The following is an 18,038-nucleotide window of genomic DNA, read 5'->3' on the forward strand; positions in this document are numbered from 1 at the left end:
ACCCAAGCAGGCTGCTCAGCGCAAGACTTGGCCATGTTCATTAGAACATTACTAGCCTCTAAGCCTCATGGCATCACCTTCCATCTTGACTGCTGAACCTCCTTGCTCCCTACTATCTTCTTTGCCAAGATACAACTGTCCACATTTACTTTTCCTACTTGGCTGGACTGAATTTAAGAAGGGAGCTTGCAACTCTTCCTCTTGTTTGCCACTTCATCATCAAACCAAATGAAAACCATTTGCCTTTAACCTCTTTATTTCAGGCCTTCTTTCCTAGTGGCCATTCAAAACTGGGAAAAAAATAGTCTACCAAGTGGGGTTTTTTTTTGATTTGATAATAAATCTGCAGACTGTTAAGTCATCAAGCACTTCAAGACTGTTTGAAATAATCTCGAGATTAATATAAAAGGAATTCCTCACACACGCTGCGGCCGCTTACCTTTAGTATAGTCGTTGGATGCGATGGAGCAGTATTTCTTGCTTTCGCCTGCACTGGAAGTCTTCCCTTCCTTGTAAGGTTGTTTACTGCTCTCACTTCTGCATTACTGACATGAAGAGCCATCTGGAGGATGGCATTCTTCCTTCTTCTCCCGCGTTATCTTCTGGAAACGAGGATCTAAGTGTTCCAAGGAGCCTTTCGCTTTCCTGGTGTTTCTCCTTTTTCTTCTTTTTCTTCTCCTTTTTCTTCTTTTTCTTACGCTTGCGATTGGCATTGTCAAAGCGGAGCGCACAGAAACACAAATCATGAAGTCTGAAAGAAACATGCAAGTTAAAAAGGGAAAAAAAGATGTGGCACTTGTTGCCTATATGAAACCTGATTTATTTTACCACAGGTGATGATTTGCAGCATGTCAGCTATTTTGTGGTGCTTTGTGCACACGCAACTTACTTTAGATGCAGCAAACTTAAGCCGTCAGATTGAAGGACCATAGGTCCTGGTTTGTACACAGATCATTAACAACGGCTAGCTCTGGAATACGTGCAAGCAGAAAAAATCTTTTAACCTAATCTGGAATGGTGTACGGATGTGATTCGAACTATGTGGTCCAAAGCTAGTGCTCTGACACAATTCAGCAAGAGCTTTCCTGTCTTCACTGATCAACCTAACAACATGATCCCCAGCCAGCTGGTGCTATCTAAATAATTTAAAAACTACCAGAAAAAAAAAAAAAAAAAAAAAAAGGAAGACATGAGAAGCACCCAGAAAAGAATTAGGATAAAAAATGCGGAGTATGCTGGAATCCTTGCTTACTTGGAATCCTTCTCTCCATCTTTATCCTTAGACTTCTTTTTCTTCCAGAACTTGTGATATTTTTGCATTTTTTTCACCACCTACAAGCTCCTTTTCTATCTTTCTGTCTTTCCTTTCTATTTCACTTTCACTACCTTCTGCACGGGTATATTTTCTTTTTCTGTTTCCTTCTGTTTCAGTTTTCTGGCGACAGTTCTCCAAATGAGCTGACACAGGTGGAAGCGCATGTCTTTCACGAGAATGTCTTCTGGAATGTTGCTGAGGTACCGAGCAACGATGCAAGTCTGCTCGGGGTGTGCCAAAGCGACGTACATCTTCCTCTCTCAAGAGGGAACCGTGAGGCCATCCGCTTTTGTAATGATAATGCTTATGTGACCTGCTGTAGTAAGTTGCAGTCGATCTGTCAAAGGCTGAATCGCCGTGAGAGAACTTTCTCTCTCTACTGTCTCCTGTCGCATGAGGTGAATAGTAATCCTTGTAATAGCCACATCTTTCCCATCTCCGTGCTTCGTCTCGATAGTATCTTTCTCTGCTCCAACTTCTTTCCCCTTTGGATCGGTAGTACCTATTGCTACCTTGTTCTGATCTTCCTCCGCTGCCAGATCTGTACTTTGAATATTTGACTGCTCTTCTGCCATTCTCAGGGCTGTTTCTTTCACGAGGGAAAGATCTGTACCTGCTTCCCTCCCAGTACTCCTGCTTGTGACTCTTTTGCTCAACAAATTCCACGCTCTGAGAACACCTCCTCTTGCTGGAAGGACCTGCTTTTTGACTCTCCTTCTCTTCACTAGGAGCATGTTCCCTCTTGCTTCGGTAATGCTCTTTCTCAGTGGTTTTAGTCTTGTCCTTTGTATCTTGGCGTCTATCTGCAATAGCTAAGGAAGAAAGATTGTTAGAGCTACATTCAGTGTCAGACTTGAGAGAGGAAGTTTGCCGCAATTTCTCACCAGGCTCACAAGACTCTTTGCCGGACAAAACATTTTCTTTTGAAATGAGGTCACGTTCTTTTGATCTTCTTGCTTTCTCCTTGTCTCCACCGTCATCACATTGGTACTGGGCGAGGTATTCATCATTCCCAGGAGATTTCGGAGGTTCCGCAACACTGCATAAAATAAAAACCCATTTCTCACTTCTGCTGAAGGACGTGAATATTAAGAGTAAAACCTTCCAAAGGCAAACAAACAAACAAAAACCTCCGGACTACAGGAACGCTCGCAAAGATATGCCATTTAGAAACCTCTCCTGTGATTAGGACACCTTCTTCAGCTCCCAGAGAAAGTGCTTTTTCCCCTCTTGCTTCTGAAGCCATTGCACTAAAAAAGCAAACGCATCTGTCTCCTTCCACCTGCTGCTCTGAGAAAAAAGGCATAGGGGCGAGCGGGGAACAGCCAGTGTTTCTCCAGACAGTGGAGAAAAATGGAAAAAACATTCTATAAAGGAACACAAGTTCTCCTTGAGGCACCAACCTGCATCAGAGTGATATGCTCAGTGCTGATCATTAGTTCTGTTCGTGACACTGGACACACAGTATGGAATTGTACTAATTTAAATTCTTCCATTAAATACTATTAGTAGACAGATAAAACTGTAACGAACTTCCATAAAGTCTTGTCTTAATCAGACTGTGCTCATTTTACCTCATTTCCTCTGACAAGCTGTTCAGCTGGCTGGCTCTGAAGGACTCCGTGATGACTTCTCGATTGACTGAAGGCATAGCTCCAGGCATCTGCAATTAAAACGCACAAGTCAGCGGACAAAAAAATACTATTTGTAGTAGTACTGAGGACTAGTCTTGTCAGAATGTCTCCATTAAATGGTAAGCAAGACCGCTGTGAGTTGTATGCATTATCTACACTTCAAAGATAACCCCAACTCACCCCCCAAAATCTACTTTATGAAACTTAGGAATTTTTATCTCAGCTGAGCTTAAGTTGACAAGTTCTAATGTAAGCTCAGGTCTGCAAATTCTAAGGGGATAATACCACAAAGCCTTACGATCACATGTGTGCTGTGTTTTCTCAGTATTTCACCTGAATTAGGAACACAATAAACACTCCCGAATACATCGTAGGTGAGAAATTCTCGATGGAGCAAATCTATGTTTCAAGCGATCCATTTGTTTTAGAAAAGAACATCTCAGAAGGTTTAACAGGTTCAACTCGGCAAGTGGAATCATCAAGTTTCAGTCCGTTTTCTTTAGATTCATTAACTAACCTAATAGCACCATTTAGTGAATCTGTTTTTGGCAGCTCATGCTGGGATCTTCCTTTGTCAGCATTCTGACAGGAAGAATTGGAATGCTGCAATGTACGGACTACCTTTCCAACCAAAATTCCATTAGAGGACATTGCATTGCATTTCAAATTCCTTTGAAATAAGCCCTTTGACTCCTCCTCAGATTTTCCTGAAGATTCTGCACCATAAGGGACTGTGTTATCTGAGCTGAGTTTAGGATTTTCATTCACTGTTGGCTCCACAAAAATTTCATCAGAAACTTTTTTGTTTGTTTGCATTTGCTTCATTTGCATTACCGAATTTGTAATTGTGGATGAAGGAACAGCCTGGTAGAGATCTTCATCCTCCACAGCACTGCTAAGAAAGTCAGGCTGTGACACAGTCTGACGAGCAGGCAATTTATTGTGAATACTGATGGTGATCTTCTGTTTTCTTGACGTATCAGTCATTGAAGGCCTGGTAATTGCCTGGTTTTGAACACAGGCCATTGGTGGTGCTGAAGATGGCCTTTTTAGGGTGACACCAGTGGTCTTTGTGTCCTCTTTTATGGATCCATTTCCATTTAAACGGCTTGAATTCTGTATTTAAAAAGAAGAAATTGCAAGATGGATTAACGCAAACACTGCATGTAACATTTTGAAACACAAAACTCTCCTACTGAGTGTTTCTACAAATGGTCTTAACACCTAAAAAGAAAAACACACTGCCCTTTAAGGATAAATGCAAGTCCAATAAGCGTATTCAATTCCTGCTTTTGGTTTACTGCAGATTGGTATCAAATTAACATCATCTTTGAAAAACAGCCAAGCAACTTAACATTACCTGCTGCTATTCCCAAATATATTTATTTTCCCCTTTAAACATACCCTGAAAAGCCTGAAGTAATCGTTCTGGTGCTCAGGAATAAGACATTTAGTTTTCCCTGTCTTAGCTAAAGTGACGAGGATAGGAAAAACAAGTCCTCTTTTAAATGATTTGAGGATTAGTACACTCTGCTTAAATAGTCAAAGAGCGTAGCTCTCTGTGCTTTAGAAAGCTGTCTTGGAGGTATAAAGTAAAGGAGTCGCATGGCTGCACAATTTAGCAGTAACCACTGTTTGAATGACTCTGGCTGTAGCATGAGGGCTGTGAAGAAAGCTGCAGCGTGGGAAGGAAAACAAAACTAAGATGCTGAAAACCAAACAAAAAACCCCACACCAAACCCCAAACCCACTAGCAGTTTGGTGCCGTTATCTGCCCTCCCGCTTCCCTGAATTACCTTAATCATATGAGGAAGAAGTCGTGGTCCCAGAAATCCAGCCTGCTTACTATTAGCCCCCTGCTGACCAGGAGGGAATGAACAGGGATAAGATGGTGCTGGCAAGTAAAACGCACGTTCTCCAAGTGTCAAATCATAGCGCCTTCAGAAAAGAGCAGTGATCGTAGTTTAGTTTTTCTTTCAGCCTACTCTTGGATTAAATCCCATCCTATCATTTTAGAGGAACAGCTCATACGATATGGAAGCCTTCTCTACAGAAGGCTTCGCCAAGACTACAGACTGAAAAGTAGAGAACAGTCTTCCTACTAAGACTATCACTTGCACAGCAATAATTCATTCTTACACCACAGATGACCTTCATTTCTCTCCTTCTCTAAAGTAGCCAGCTACAGATAACACATAGATAGCAATTTACACGAGTGCTGCAGTTTAAGGCCAAGCAACAAAAGATAATAAACGACACAGAGAATTTCAGGTTAGACAGAACTGAATTAGACAAATAATAATCTTCTCCCGGGATAGCAAGAAAAACACTTGCAAAACAGAAAAATATCAATAACAGGAAAGTAAATCTCTTCTGAACACATTTTAAGATTTGTTATTACCTGATATAAAAAAGTATGTAAGCTTGCTGACCAAGAACTCTTTTAATGTCAGTACGCACTACTTTAGCATCATTCATCTGATACCAAAGTCCATTACCAGCCTGCAAATAAAGACAACGATTTCTTTAGGTGAATTGCACGTTTTCCAATTGAAATCACGGATAGGAACAAAATACACACATGTCAAATAAAAATATAATGAAATCTTTTTCCCTAGAAACAGTAGCTGCTAGTCATGCTTTAATTGGTTTGCCAGCACAACCTTTACCCTGTTAGAAATGCTGTTGACTTCTACCTTTACATAGCATATATAGTGTCCTGAGTGACAGCTGACACCGTGATGTACCAGCACCGCGTATAAGGCATAGAGCAGTGGTTCTCCCATTGACTGCGACATGTAGGCTCTCAGGTCCAAATACTCCGGATATTTCACCTCCTAAAGAGACATCAAGAAGATAGAAAAATTATCCCAGAGTACTTCGTGGACTAGCCAGAGAAAAACACTTCCAAAAAACACAGACTAGAATTGATTTCTAGAATATATTTCTCGAATATATTTCTTGATTCACTACAAATAAGTCTTCCCATAAACAACGGTTAAGACTAGAAGTTGCAGAGAACTGTTTCCTGATGAATCAGCCTTCTCAGAGGAAAGCATATGCTTCTTGTCAAGCGGGAACTTTATTGATATTAAGAGAAAGAATAAGCCATAGTCATTAGTCTACAATTATTGTCTGAAAATATTAACAACTTTCAGCTTTGGGGGATGTCCCATTACACAATGATATAGTTGCATTACAGTGGTAAATATACCTTGTTGATCTTTCCACCTGTGAAATCTGCAAATCTTTTCAGTGATATTGTGAGAACCTTGGAAGAACGGTGTATGGTAAATCTCTTGGATGCAGGAACCATCTTTTTACACCTTAAAAACAAGCAGAGATAAGTGTTTGAAGGCATCTTCTTTTTTCGCCCCCAAAACAAACTCCTTTTAATGTCTCACGCATGCCTGTGCTATTTGAATGATATTTACTTGCATAATAGGTTGGTCTTTTTTCTTTTCATAAACCCATGCACTGCGTGTCAGGTTTGTTAATACACAGAAGAAGGTCAATTTTCCCAACAACTCAGAGCATAGCGGGAACAGGAATCTCTCACAAAAGGGTATGACCAGGTTGGATGGCAAGGTACCATTTCTTGGTCTACAAAAGTGGCTATTTGAACTCCAATCCTGGATACATTCTTTCAGCTTTCAAGGGAAATACAAATACTGAAAGCGGAACGAGAGAGCCTTGGTCCCCAGGGCTAGAAATTGCAAATAATCTCCAACATAGGTCGACTATCAACATCAAAAATACAACAGAAGCACATGGTCATTCTACAGGAGGGAGACATTTAACAGTAGGAAGTCTTCATGTACTGAGCTTGTCTGGAAAGACACTGAAACCATCTGCCATCCTTTGAAACAAAATAGTTCAGTTTGACACATTGCCCGCTCCAAGGTAGGACCTACGGTGTAAGCAGTGAAAATTAGCCACTAGCCCAGAGAACAACGGAAACTGGGCAGTTTACATCAAGAAAAGTACTGTCGAGAGCTAATAAATAGAAAGAACAAAAGTAGCTCTTTTTGAATTCTGATGGCAAAATACAAGCCAGAGAATTGCAAACCCATAGGGAATGCCTATGAACAAGACTTCCCCCCTCCAAGGAAACAAAAATCCAAGTCTTTTATAAACTTCCACAAAACTTGTAAGTAGATCCAAAGTTTAGAGGTAGTCCAACAGAGTCATGCAACATAGAAAACTGACGTCAAAATCTTACTCGCTACATTTATAGCAATTCTCTCCATCCAGCTCTTCAGGTTTCACAAAGAGTTCCAGAGCTCTGCTAACAGACGAAACCGCCTAGAGCAGCGAGAAAGAAGAGCGTAAAGTCACCGTAATTCAGAATTCCAGAGACATACTAGTAGTTTATAAGAGAATCTTACTAACATACTCAAGCGATCTACTAGGAGCACTGTGAAGAAGGAGGCAGAAAGAGCATGCTCAGCATTGACCTCACCTGGAAGGCATTTGACTTTGGAACAAATACTTTTCCAGTAGCCTAGACAGCATCTACAGTGTGCTTTGTCATCAATACTGGGGACAAATTCATCAGTCTAACAATTAGATGTATATTGAGGTAGAACAACAAAGAAGTATGACAGCATTATAATTTTTGCAGAAAGAGAATTCTTTCCCCTTAAACCCAATGCAAATGTGGAGACTATTTACATGGGTTCCACGGAAGGACAAAGTCCAATCCACTTCCTTAGCACCACCAAGCTCTTACGTTTTAACATTATATGTGGTTTGGTTTTTTAAGTTAAACAAGTTTAATTTAGAAAGTTATGCATGTACTTAAACATCATGAATTATATTTAGAAAACATCTTACCTTTATATCCAAAGTGATATCAAGAAATGCCTCATACGTATCCGAAACTGCTTTGCAATTCAAGCACTTCACTGGAAACAAAATATAAATGCTTAACATTATGTGAAGGAGACTAACTGTCCAAATTCAAGTTGTTGACAGATACTACTTTAGACAAACTACAGACTGCTTTACTACCGACAAAAGACACAGATCAGTTCTAAGGACAGGAATATTTTTTCAAGTACCTCTCGATCTTAGAAATCCTCCAAATATTTGATGAATGATGGTGGTAGCTTGAGAAGATCTGTCCAATCTGGAAATAAATTATAATCAGACCTCAGAAGATTTAAGGCACAGAATTAACTCTTCAAAGAGTTTGATGAAAACCAAGGATGATGTAGACTTGCGTTGCTGATAGTAAATAAGGCACTAAAAGGTGCTAGAGATCATTTCTGAGAGTAAATAAAGGACTAGAAGGTGCTAGAGAATGTATGAAAGTGAACTTGTTTATGCTTACTCGGTGCTTCCGTTCAAGCACGCTTCCTGCATAGCATCAACAGTATAGCGCAAGAACTCGTGTGCGTCTTCTTGACTGCCAAAACGGAAATGTTGTCCTATTCCTAAATAAGAAGATGATAGTATTGACCTCATTTAAAAATGAAATCATTCTTGTATTTCTAAAATCTCTCTTCATTGGAGTGTTAAAACCACTTAGACACATCAAATAATTATTTGAAGATTACAAGCTATCGAAAAGAAACACATCTGAAGCCACTTACGACTGAGATTACTGATAACATGCGTAGGCTCGATGGCATCAACAGTGCAACGCAGGGCCTGGTTAATGTGAGTCTCCATCGTGCACATCATGCAAAAATCTTGTTCACGACCTGAAGAGTGAAAGAACAAAGCATCCCAGTCCAGCGAAATATCCAGAACTACAAACATCTAAGTACAATTTAAACTATAGATACAATATCCACTCTCCTTGCTACATTCTATTCTCCCAAGATGCCAATGTCCCAACAGTCTTGTAACATTTCATTTCACACAACTTGACAGAAGAAAAATATCCACTAAGCCTGTATTCAAATGCATGTTGTGATGAGAAATCTAAAAGACTACTGCAAAGTCGCAGTTGTAAAGGCTGACAGGAATGTGAACTCCACAGGCTGCAAAATGTATTACTCTCTAAAATTACTACCAAATGCATTACTGTCCAATGCACTTCATTATTCCCATGAAGCAATAAATAATCCTTTAATAAACAAACAAACAAACAAACAAATAACTAACTAAATAAATAAAACATGGTGCATTAATTGCACTCCATATGCTATTCGGAGCCCACTGCTAATACAGTGCTCAAAGCCAGCTGCTACAGGTAAAATCAGGCAAATAAGCTTATCTCACAGAATCACTGCTGTTCTTTCACCTTCAGAGCTATCCAACAGATTCAAAATACTGTTAGAAAGTACTCACATGACTGGCTGTGCTCAAGAGAAAGCATGTAATTGGCAAGTGGGGGTGTGTAGGTCAAACACTGTAGAGTAGCATTAAGAAAACATGTGTTGCCAAGATTGTACAGGCCAACTCCAACACTTTGTGTTTCTCGCCAATCCATACAAATCTTCTCAGGTGGAAAAAGAATGCTCTGTGGCGGAGCAATTCCATCATTAACGACTGCAAGAAAGTTAAATTTAAAAAGAGATCTTGTTTGTTTGTTTCGAAGAAAGGTATTTAAAAAAATACTATTCTGCAGGAGCACCTAGAGGAGCTAGCTACAATCCAAACCAGAAAAACTTATTGCAGACAGCTTTAATACCACCAAATTCAAATTGGCTGGTCAACACAATGTTTTGGGGAAAAAAAAAAAAACAAAAAAAAAAACAATTTTAGTCAACCATTTTAATTCTTCTAAGGCAAGGCTAACTGCCATTCTGTTTGTAGCACCTAACGCCAAGTTCCTCTCCATCTATAATCTTTAACCTGATTAACTCAACTACTGTTTTTTTCCTTATTATAACTTAAACCACAAACTTAGACTTGAAATTATACGGTAAAAACGTAAAAACTAGGAACTAGGAATGACGGTACCCCTACAGATACCAGATTTTTTCCTGAGCAATGTTATCCTTCAAAAAACCTGTGAAAAATGGAAGCTGTGAATAGCAACAATCAAACACTTTTCTCTGCAAAACAGAAAAGACATGGAGGAATCTGTGCATTACAAAAAGCTCCCCGTATTTCTCTGTTGACTGTAAATATATCAAAATTAATTTCTGTAACATCAGTCACTTCAGTTGCCTTAGGGGATTCGCTTTTGAAGTCTTTCTTCACAGTAGTCCCCTTCTCTATCAGTGCAACAAGTAAGAACTGCATTTTCTACTTTTGCTTTGAAGACAATGGAGGCAGGATAGAACGCACACTTACTTAGATCTCTTGGGGCAAAAGCCTTAGATTTTTCAGATGATCTACAGTAAATAGCACCTCCACGTCCTTGGGCCACAGAGACTTGGCTTGAATCTTCTGCAGGCACTATCCGGCCCCAGTTGGCGGTGCGTGACATCAGTATTTTAGGACTTGGTTTCTTGGATTTGCCAGACCGCCTTGAAGAGGGCTTTTTAGGCTTTGAAGATTTGGGCTTCTTAGCTACGGTCATTGTTCACATCTGCGACAGAGACAGAAGTTCTGGTTGACGTAAGACTATCAAGAAGCACTCCAAGAAGAAAAGAGTAACAGAAGTCCTGTCACTTAATCTCAAAGAAACAGCCTTAAGAACTAAATCGCTGGTATGAATGATTTAAAAAGAATCCCCAAACTAAACACACAAAGTGAAAATTTCCATCTAAACTCTATCAGTATTACTTTTCGCTTCTGCAGAACTAGTGGCTGATGCCATTTCTTTCCCTTCCGTAGGATTTTAATCCATTACAACTCTGGAGTCTTTTTAATATAAAAATGTAGAAGACATTCTCTGAGGGGAATCAGTTATTTATTGATTTCCGGAGTTGCGCAATTATCTGTTAATTAGTACCTATGATCTAATAGATAATTGTTGCAATTATCTATTGCTGGCATTAGTAACGGAACACTATTACTTCACTGCCTGCGTTTTTCTGTTTCGTCTGCACAAAGGTACCCAGAACTCACTGCTACTTTTCTTCTGTCTTTCCAGGGCTCGCCCTCTACCTCACTGTCTACTGCACCAGTCATGAGGGGTTTGTTGTGATTCTATAATGAGCCTAGCTTTTAAATACACCTTTCATGGGCGTCACTTGGTGATAGCAAGTTAATCTGTGAGGGCTCCTCAGTCTACATCATGCGGTCGCTTTTTCCAGGTGAAAAAGCGGAGCTGTAAGTGGCAGTACACCAAAGCCCTGGCATGCTGAGATCCAAGAGGAGAGATGTTTGGCCCTCCTTTTCACTCCTGGGAACCATATACCTCAAAACCCACAGAGGATGGGCTATATCTCAGAGAAATCTTGGGAAAGGAGAGCATGAAGAGCATGTTTGCAAATTTATTTCTCCCTGGGCTTCTTCTGCTTCTCCAAGAAAGACGAGTTTGAATATAACTTTGGCAGCAGTACTTCTGGTGTTTTACTCCTACCACATTTAAAACTCCTACGACAAACTGAAAAGTTAGACTAAAAAGCAGCTCTTTCCGTTCTCCTTTCTAAAGTTGCACGCTTTCCTCATGCAAAACAACAGGGGAATGTAAGCTAGAAACGGAAATGCTGAATGTAAAACAAAACAAAACAAACCTCAGCCCTCCAGGACAAAAGCCAATAACTGCTACAAAGTCCTTTTTAAAATGCTGATTAGGTTTCAAGGTGATACCGCTTTAAATAAGCGTAGTTGTGTGTCCATAGGCAGAAGCTGAATAATGACAGGATGAACTTCTATACTTCATGTTTTGTTACTGTCTTACTGTAGCACACAGGGACTTGTTACCTTTAGGGAAACCACTAACCTCATGGAGGGTTTAAAACATAAGCTAGTTTGTTATACCAAAATGACGGAGAGAACAAAGCATAAAGTGCTTTCAGATTTCTAGCACGCCTTGATTGCTGTCCATTAAACTTCAGACACGTTAAACAAAACACAGTAAATAAGAAAACTCCTAGTCCCACAGCTGGCAAATTGTGTGCAGAGGTTGTAATTAGAACTTTTTTGCCTTGACGTTTTACATTTAAAATTGATTTTAAATCCATTCTATACACACTTTCCATTCCTGAAAAAACAATACGCAAACCTGACAAATGCATTTACATGAGAAATGAAGTCGTCCTTGTCCGATTGGAAGACTAAGGTGACAGCTCCTGGGCTCAGGGATAAGCTCCGATCTTCACCAGTGACAGCTCCTTTTTTAGGATTGAAAGGGAAAATGTTTCAGCAACACATTGGAAACATACTTAAGGGACAAGAAACAAAATCAAGACTGCAGTGAGAAGGAGAACAGAAAAACAATACTGGGGAAAATGGGAAGGGAAGGGAAGGGAAGGGAAGGGAAGGGAAGGGAAGGGAAGGGAAGGGAAGGGAAGGGAAGGGAAGGGAAGGGAAGGGAAGGGAAGGGAAGGGAAGGGAAGGGAAGGGAAGGGAAGGGAAGGGAAGGGAAGGGAAGGGAAGGGAAGGGAAGGGAAGGGAAGACCTTGATCTTTATACTGACCAATGAGATAAGCCTTACACATTTTTAAGTTTATTTTTGACAACTGATTGAGGTGTTACCAGCTATTAAGTACGATTCAAGAGCAAATATTAACACTAGAAAGAAGAAATCCGATCCACCACCACTGTTTCAAAATACATCCATTTCTCATTTGGAGATGACGTCTCTCTGGCAAGGTAGTAGAAAAACTGTAAATACCGATAGAGCTTCCTCTCCCGATGTTCCATATACATACCGATGCTGTTCCTACACCTACGCTCTGAGCATAAATTTATGTTGACATGAGTGACAAGAGAGGGTGTTACTCCTCTCTTTGTTTGCCTTGAGAGACACACCTCTTGTCCATTGAAAAGTAAATTCAAGATTCCAGATCACTTAAGACAGTTGCTATCCCCCCATTCAGAGTTCTGCAGCAGCACTCTTCAGATGTGTTTAGCAGTCTCTTTAGAAAATGTTATCACTTAGGACCTGCTTCTCAGTAGGTCCACGTTTGGCCTCCGCTTAGCAGAGAGTCAATCCCAGCTTAAGCTTTCGTACAAGAGCCCCTTCACGAAACGGAGTTGAACCCTGACATAACTGAGTTGAACCTTTAACCTTGAAGCTTCCTTAAAGAAGAAAGCAGCACCCAGGCCAGGAAATAGAAATTAATCGTCACTTTACCCTGAAACGCAGTGGGCTATTCTGTGCTGGCAGGATTGCTGCCGGGCTGGCCGACGAGGCGGCGGGCAGCTCCCCGGGGCCACAGGGCCTGGCACAGGGAGCCGCCGGGGGTCTCCAAGGTCCGGGAACAGCGGCAACAGCGGCAACAGCAGGGACAGAGGGGACAGCAGCGACAGCAGCAGCCACCTCAGCCGGGGCCGTCTCCACAACCGCCACAACGGCCTCGGAACGCCGCCGAACTCGGAGCTCCAGCGTGACGCCTTGTGAACCTGGCCGCGCTGCTCATGGCTAAAACCAGAGCGTTTCCTCCGGCGTGTGTTTACTGTCGGTGCCGGATCGGCCCTCACCCCGAGCTCTCCCTGCCGGGAGGGCTTTGGGGTTGGGGTTTCCCTCCCGCCGCCGCCGCGGGCAGGCCCCGCGCGCAAGGGGTCCGCGCTGGGGAGCAGCATCTCACCCGCGGCGAGAGACCGAGGGCACGACATGAAAAAGCCCCGACACAAAAATGCCACGACATGCGGCCGAGGCGGCGGGGAGACAGCTCTGAGGGAGCTGCCACTTCGCCCCGCCGTCCTCCCCTCCCGGGCCGCCCCGCCGAGCCCCGTGCGCCTCAGGCGCTGCGCTGAGGGGGTGGCTGGCTACTGAGACAGCTGCCCAGGGCACTGCTCATGGCACCGAGCCTGACGGAGGTCAACAAGTGTTGAACAATGCTCTCAGACATCGGGTCTCACTTTGGGGTGGTCCTGTGTGGAGCCACGAGTTGGACTTGGTGATTATTGGGAGTCCTTTCCACCTTGGGATGTTCTCTGATTCTAGGTCAGCAATCCAGTAGCTGATGAGAAGTGTGGAGTCATTCAAAGGGAAGAGAGAGCACAACACTTCTCGTTTGCAGAAGCGGCTATTTGGTAACCAAACCGATGATTCCTTTGCTTCTAGAGCAACTAACAGCAGGGATCCACTTTACAATGGAGGGAAAAGAGTCGTTGGCATGTCATGTGAAGTAAGCTTCAAATCCCAGAGGATGATTTTGTTGGAACTTTATTCAGCTGAAAACACGGAAGCCTTGCTTCTGCTTGTGTTAGTTACAGCTCCAGTTTACTTTGGTTGGGAGGGAAGGCATTCCAGGCTAATGTGCTGTACCTGTTCCTTCAGCTCATTGTCCATAAACGGAGGAGCAAATGAAATCAGTTTAATCTCCATTAAATGCAGCAGACAAAGCGGAGTAGAGGGCGATCTAGCACTTAATTTTTCCTGTAAGCAGGAAACCCAGAACTCAACAACACTTTTCAAATCTTGTCCTGCAGTAAATGACCAGCTGAGTGAAGCTTGCATTTAGAGGATGTGCTCCTCCAGTAGACGGAAATAGCTTTTCCTCTTCACAAGTGCAACTGAGTGGTGGACTGGCAGCTACGTGGTTAACTAGTTGTGCCAAAGGGGTTGTGTTGAATGCACAGAAAAATATGCAGGAATAAATAAACAGCAGAGGGTTGTCTGTAGGCATGACACCGAGTACAGATGTTGTCTGCAGGTTCGTGCAGAGTGCACCGCGCCAATAAGCACCCAGAGTCGGAATGCACACGAAGGTCTTTTAATTATATAATTACTTATAGAACTCTGCAGAGTCAGGCACTTGGCCATCTTTCGCAAAGCAAGCACACCTCTGACTCGAATCACCGTCATTTATACACAGGAAACTTGTGAAAACTCTCTCTTTGGCTCCTTTGGATTGGTTATTACAGCTCACCTAACTTATCTCCACTGAGCTTGTGCATTACAGAGGAATACCGGGGGGGAGGGGGAACAGGAGAGGGGGGACACACACCGAATCCCACATTAGCATAGATTAGCATTTTGACAGGTGTGATTTTTAATGTGCTAATGACCCTTAATGAGAAAAAGGTTACTATAGGTCAGTCTGGAGCTGGTGTTCTCCTTCCTGTTTTTTCCCTTTTAGCCCTTCTCTTCCTTGCTTCTGCTAGCTCAAGGCTACCTGTCTCTCTCCTTCTTTATTTTCTCAGCTAAAAGACTGCACAAGCTACACGCCTCCCTATTTGCTTCAACATTTCCTTGGTTTTGTTTTTGTTTTTTTCCCAGCTTTGGGACGACACAGGTGTGGTTTGATATTTGCCAGTATAGCTAAAACTCACGCCAGTCTGCTCACGCACAGTAAGTAGTAAGATTTAAGGACTGGTTTCATCGGCTTCTTCCATACTAACATCCTTCTTATGTTTTAGATATGCTGTAGTTAAATCAACACTAAGTTACTACTTGTGGAGTAATCGCCTTAAGCGACTAGGCATCATAAGCACACCTCCATCCCAAAAGCTACCCGCCTCCAAGGTGCAACCACCCCTCACTGAGCACGCCCTCGGAATTTCTCACAGTCTGTACCTTTAAACGCAAGTGAGATCATTTCTACCAAGCACAACCAAGATATGCATGACTAGAGTCACTCAAGCTCCACCTTAAAGATAGAAAATAATACCAATTGCTTTAAGAGAAAGGGGATGTTAGGGAAGATACTATCAGGAAGGATTCCTTCTGACATCACTCGACAGGCTGAGCCTCTCACTCCCCCACCCCCACTCCATTGGGACGCCGTGGGGTAAGATCTGAACGCTTGCTTATACCAGGCGTCTCTGTGGAATCTTAGAAATCTCTAGAGTTTTGATGCTTTTTAATGTCTTAATACCTAGGCTGTGTACCTGTGCATTTCATGCATGCTAGCTTGCTTTTGCAGACAGTGAATTTATCACTGACAATCCAAAGAACCTGTGTACCTGTCGCCGTAAGAAATTGCACTTAATTGCATTCTTCCTAGCTGTGAGAGTTCTCCTTGAATGCGACTAGAGCGAGGCCGTACTGCGTTGTTGGTGAATCCGTGACCGTGATAGTTCAGCACCCTGAATCCGACGGGACCCATGACGGTCAATCGGCTACACCCCTTAACGCGACACTACTAGACGAAGAAGATGACAGGGCTTGCATGCACTGCATTAGGCTTTGCATGTGAAAACACCCCCAAATAATGTCACGTACACTTAATGTTTTTAAAGGGAAAAAAACAGGAAGGTGTAGTCTCTCTGTAAGCTACAGCCCTACATAGTTAAGGCATCAGCATTCATTCCTTTGCTTGATAGCAAAGTATGAACATACAGAAGAGTTAAATATTTTCTTTGCATTCTTAAAGGCGATTTTTCAGACTTGGGCTTCAGTTGTTGGAGTTGAAGAAATCAGTAGACATCCTTACTTTTACGTTAAGACCAAAATCTTTATCTAAGATTGTGTTATCTAACGCAACTAAACTCCCACCCCCACATGGTTTTTTTGTAACTTCGCAATGATCTTGCTGCAGTCCCACTCTGATGGTCTTTCAGTAACATGCAAACTGCCGTGGCAGATTCTGTTACAGTGCTTTTCTATTGACAGTGTGCATAACACTCAAGGTAAAGCCCCTCATTTCGCAGTGGGGACATAAAGTGTTTCTTTGGACCCTGCTGCTTCTGTTAGTACTCATTTTTTCACAAACTTGTTGAACCTGAGCCGTGCCTACTGAGCCAACGAATGCTTTGATGACACAGTATTTTGTCAAAGCAGTTTTGCTTCTTGGAGCTACAGAAGCAGCTCTGGCTACGTGATAGCGAATTGTGCTGCATTGGCAAAACCAGACTTAGCTACAGACTTACAACACTTGCTAACTCGATCTATTTCAAATCTCATTTTAACTTTAAAGGACAATCAGTTTTGTGGCTCCTGTCTTACTAATTTGCCTTGTTTTGCATGGAAGGGCAGCCTGTGAATGTTTTGCTTTATTGCATGCTTCAAAAAAAGGCTGAGGAAGAGACTGGAGGAACCTTTTCTATTCTATGGACTTTCCCCCGAGAGTGTGGAATTGCAGGCTACTTGGATGAATGTTCCAATGTGAGTAAGGGAGCAGACCTCAGCCAAAGGAGGTGGAATCCTTGCTTAATAGTAAGTATCAGTGTGGGGACATCTTTGCTTAACGGGAGCCATTTAAACTCTTCATAGAAACAAAATAAGCTGGACATCTTATGCTTGGAAAGCAGTATGGTTACACAGCGGCTAACATAATGACTTGAGTCTACTGCTCTGCAACTTCAGGTTTTGTTTTCAAGCAGTGCATACATCAGTTTAAGCTTTGGACAAGGAGATTTGCAATGCAAATAGTGATAAACCAGAATCAGCGGCGCTGACGAGTGTAATGGTGAAATGCAGCAAATCAAGTATTCCTGGAGAAATGTGAGATTACAAAACTAGCAAGCCATGAAGCACTTTTGTTGCTGTTGTTGTTTTTTAAATCAATTCTTATATGCTGAAATAGCACCTTCAAGAAAATCTGTTTATCTAGCCAGGTAACGGTGTCTCCCTGTAAACAGGAAGGAAATGCCAGGAGCAGCCATACCTCTTTGCTGTCAAAATAAAGAGCAAGTCGAGGCCAACATCATGCCATAGTGCAAAGGCTTGCTAAGAAAGATCATTCTAAGAGGTCTGCAAGAAAAGATGACTTACTTTGTCATAAGTTTGTCAAATAGAATGGACGAGTTAGTAGTCGAGTACCGACTGTGTCCGACTCTACAGCTGCGGCGCAGCTCCAAGTCCCTGTTTTCTCCGTGGACTCGTCTCACAGTTTTTGCACCAGCTCTACTCCTCAATGTTCTGGTGACTGAAACGCAGAAACAAAGGATTTTGAAACAGTGAAGATGGGATTCTCCTTATTTCACCGTTGCTCTTGTAAAATGGAAACAGACAGACAAAAAAGGCACCCTGAAGTGGATTGAGTTTTCTTTACATTTCAGATCAGAAGTTGGTGTCACAACCACTGCATTCCACTAATTTATCGCTCTGCACGTTTAAACTGTCTACTTAAAACTGGGACCTGTAGGGAAATTTTTAAAGAGACTGAAAGCTAGACAGACAAAAACAA

At 42.1% G+C, this 18,038-nt stretch overlaps 1 protein-coding gene across 1 annotated transcript; it reads right to left on the reverse strand.

Annotated features, from left to right (window-relative positions):
• Positions 1-5,579: 5,579 nt before the first annotated feature.
• LOC309890762 (putative ubiquitin carboxyl-terminal hydrolase 17-like protein 23) lies at positions 5,580-9,391 on the reverse strand (the record flags this gene model as incomplete). The annotated part of the gene is made up of 3 exons (XM_082785167.1): positions 5,580-5,720; positions 8,305-8,352; positions 9,260-9,391. The coding sequence occupies 3 exons, from the start codon at positions 9,389-9,391 to the stop codon at positions 5,580-5,582; spliced, it is 321 nt and encodes a 106-aa protein (XP_082641293.1).
• Positions 9,392-18,038: the final 8,647 nt, after the last annotated feature.

The sequence above is a fragment of the Aythya marila genome, assembly GCF_965140915.1.
Source record: "Aythya marila genome assembly, contig: HAP1_HAP1_SCAFFOLD_181, whole genome shotgun sequence".
Classification (NCBI taxonomy): domain Eukaryota; kingdom Metazoa; phylum Chordata; class Aves; order Anseriformes; family Anatidae; genus Aythya; species Aythya marila.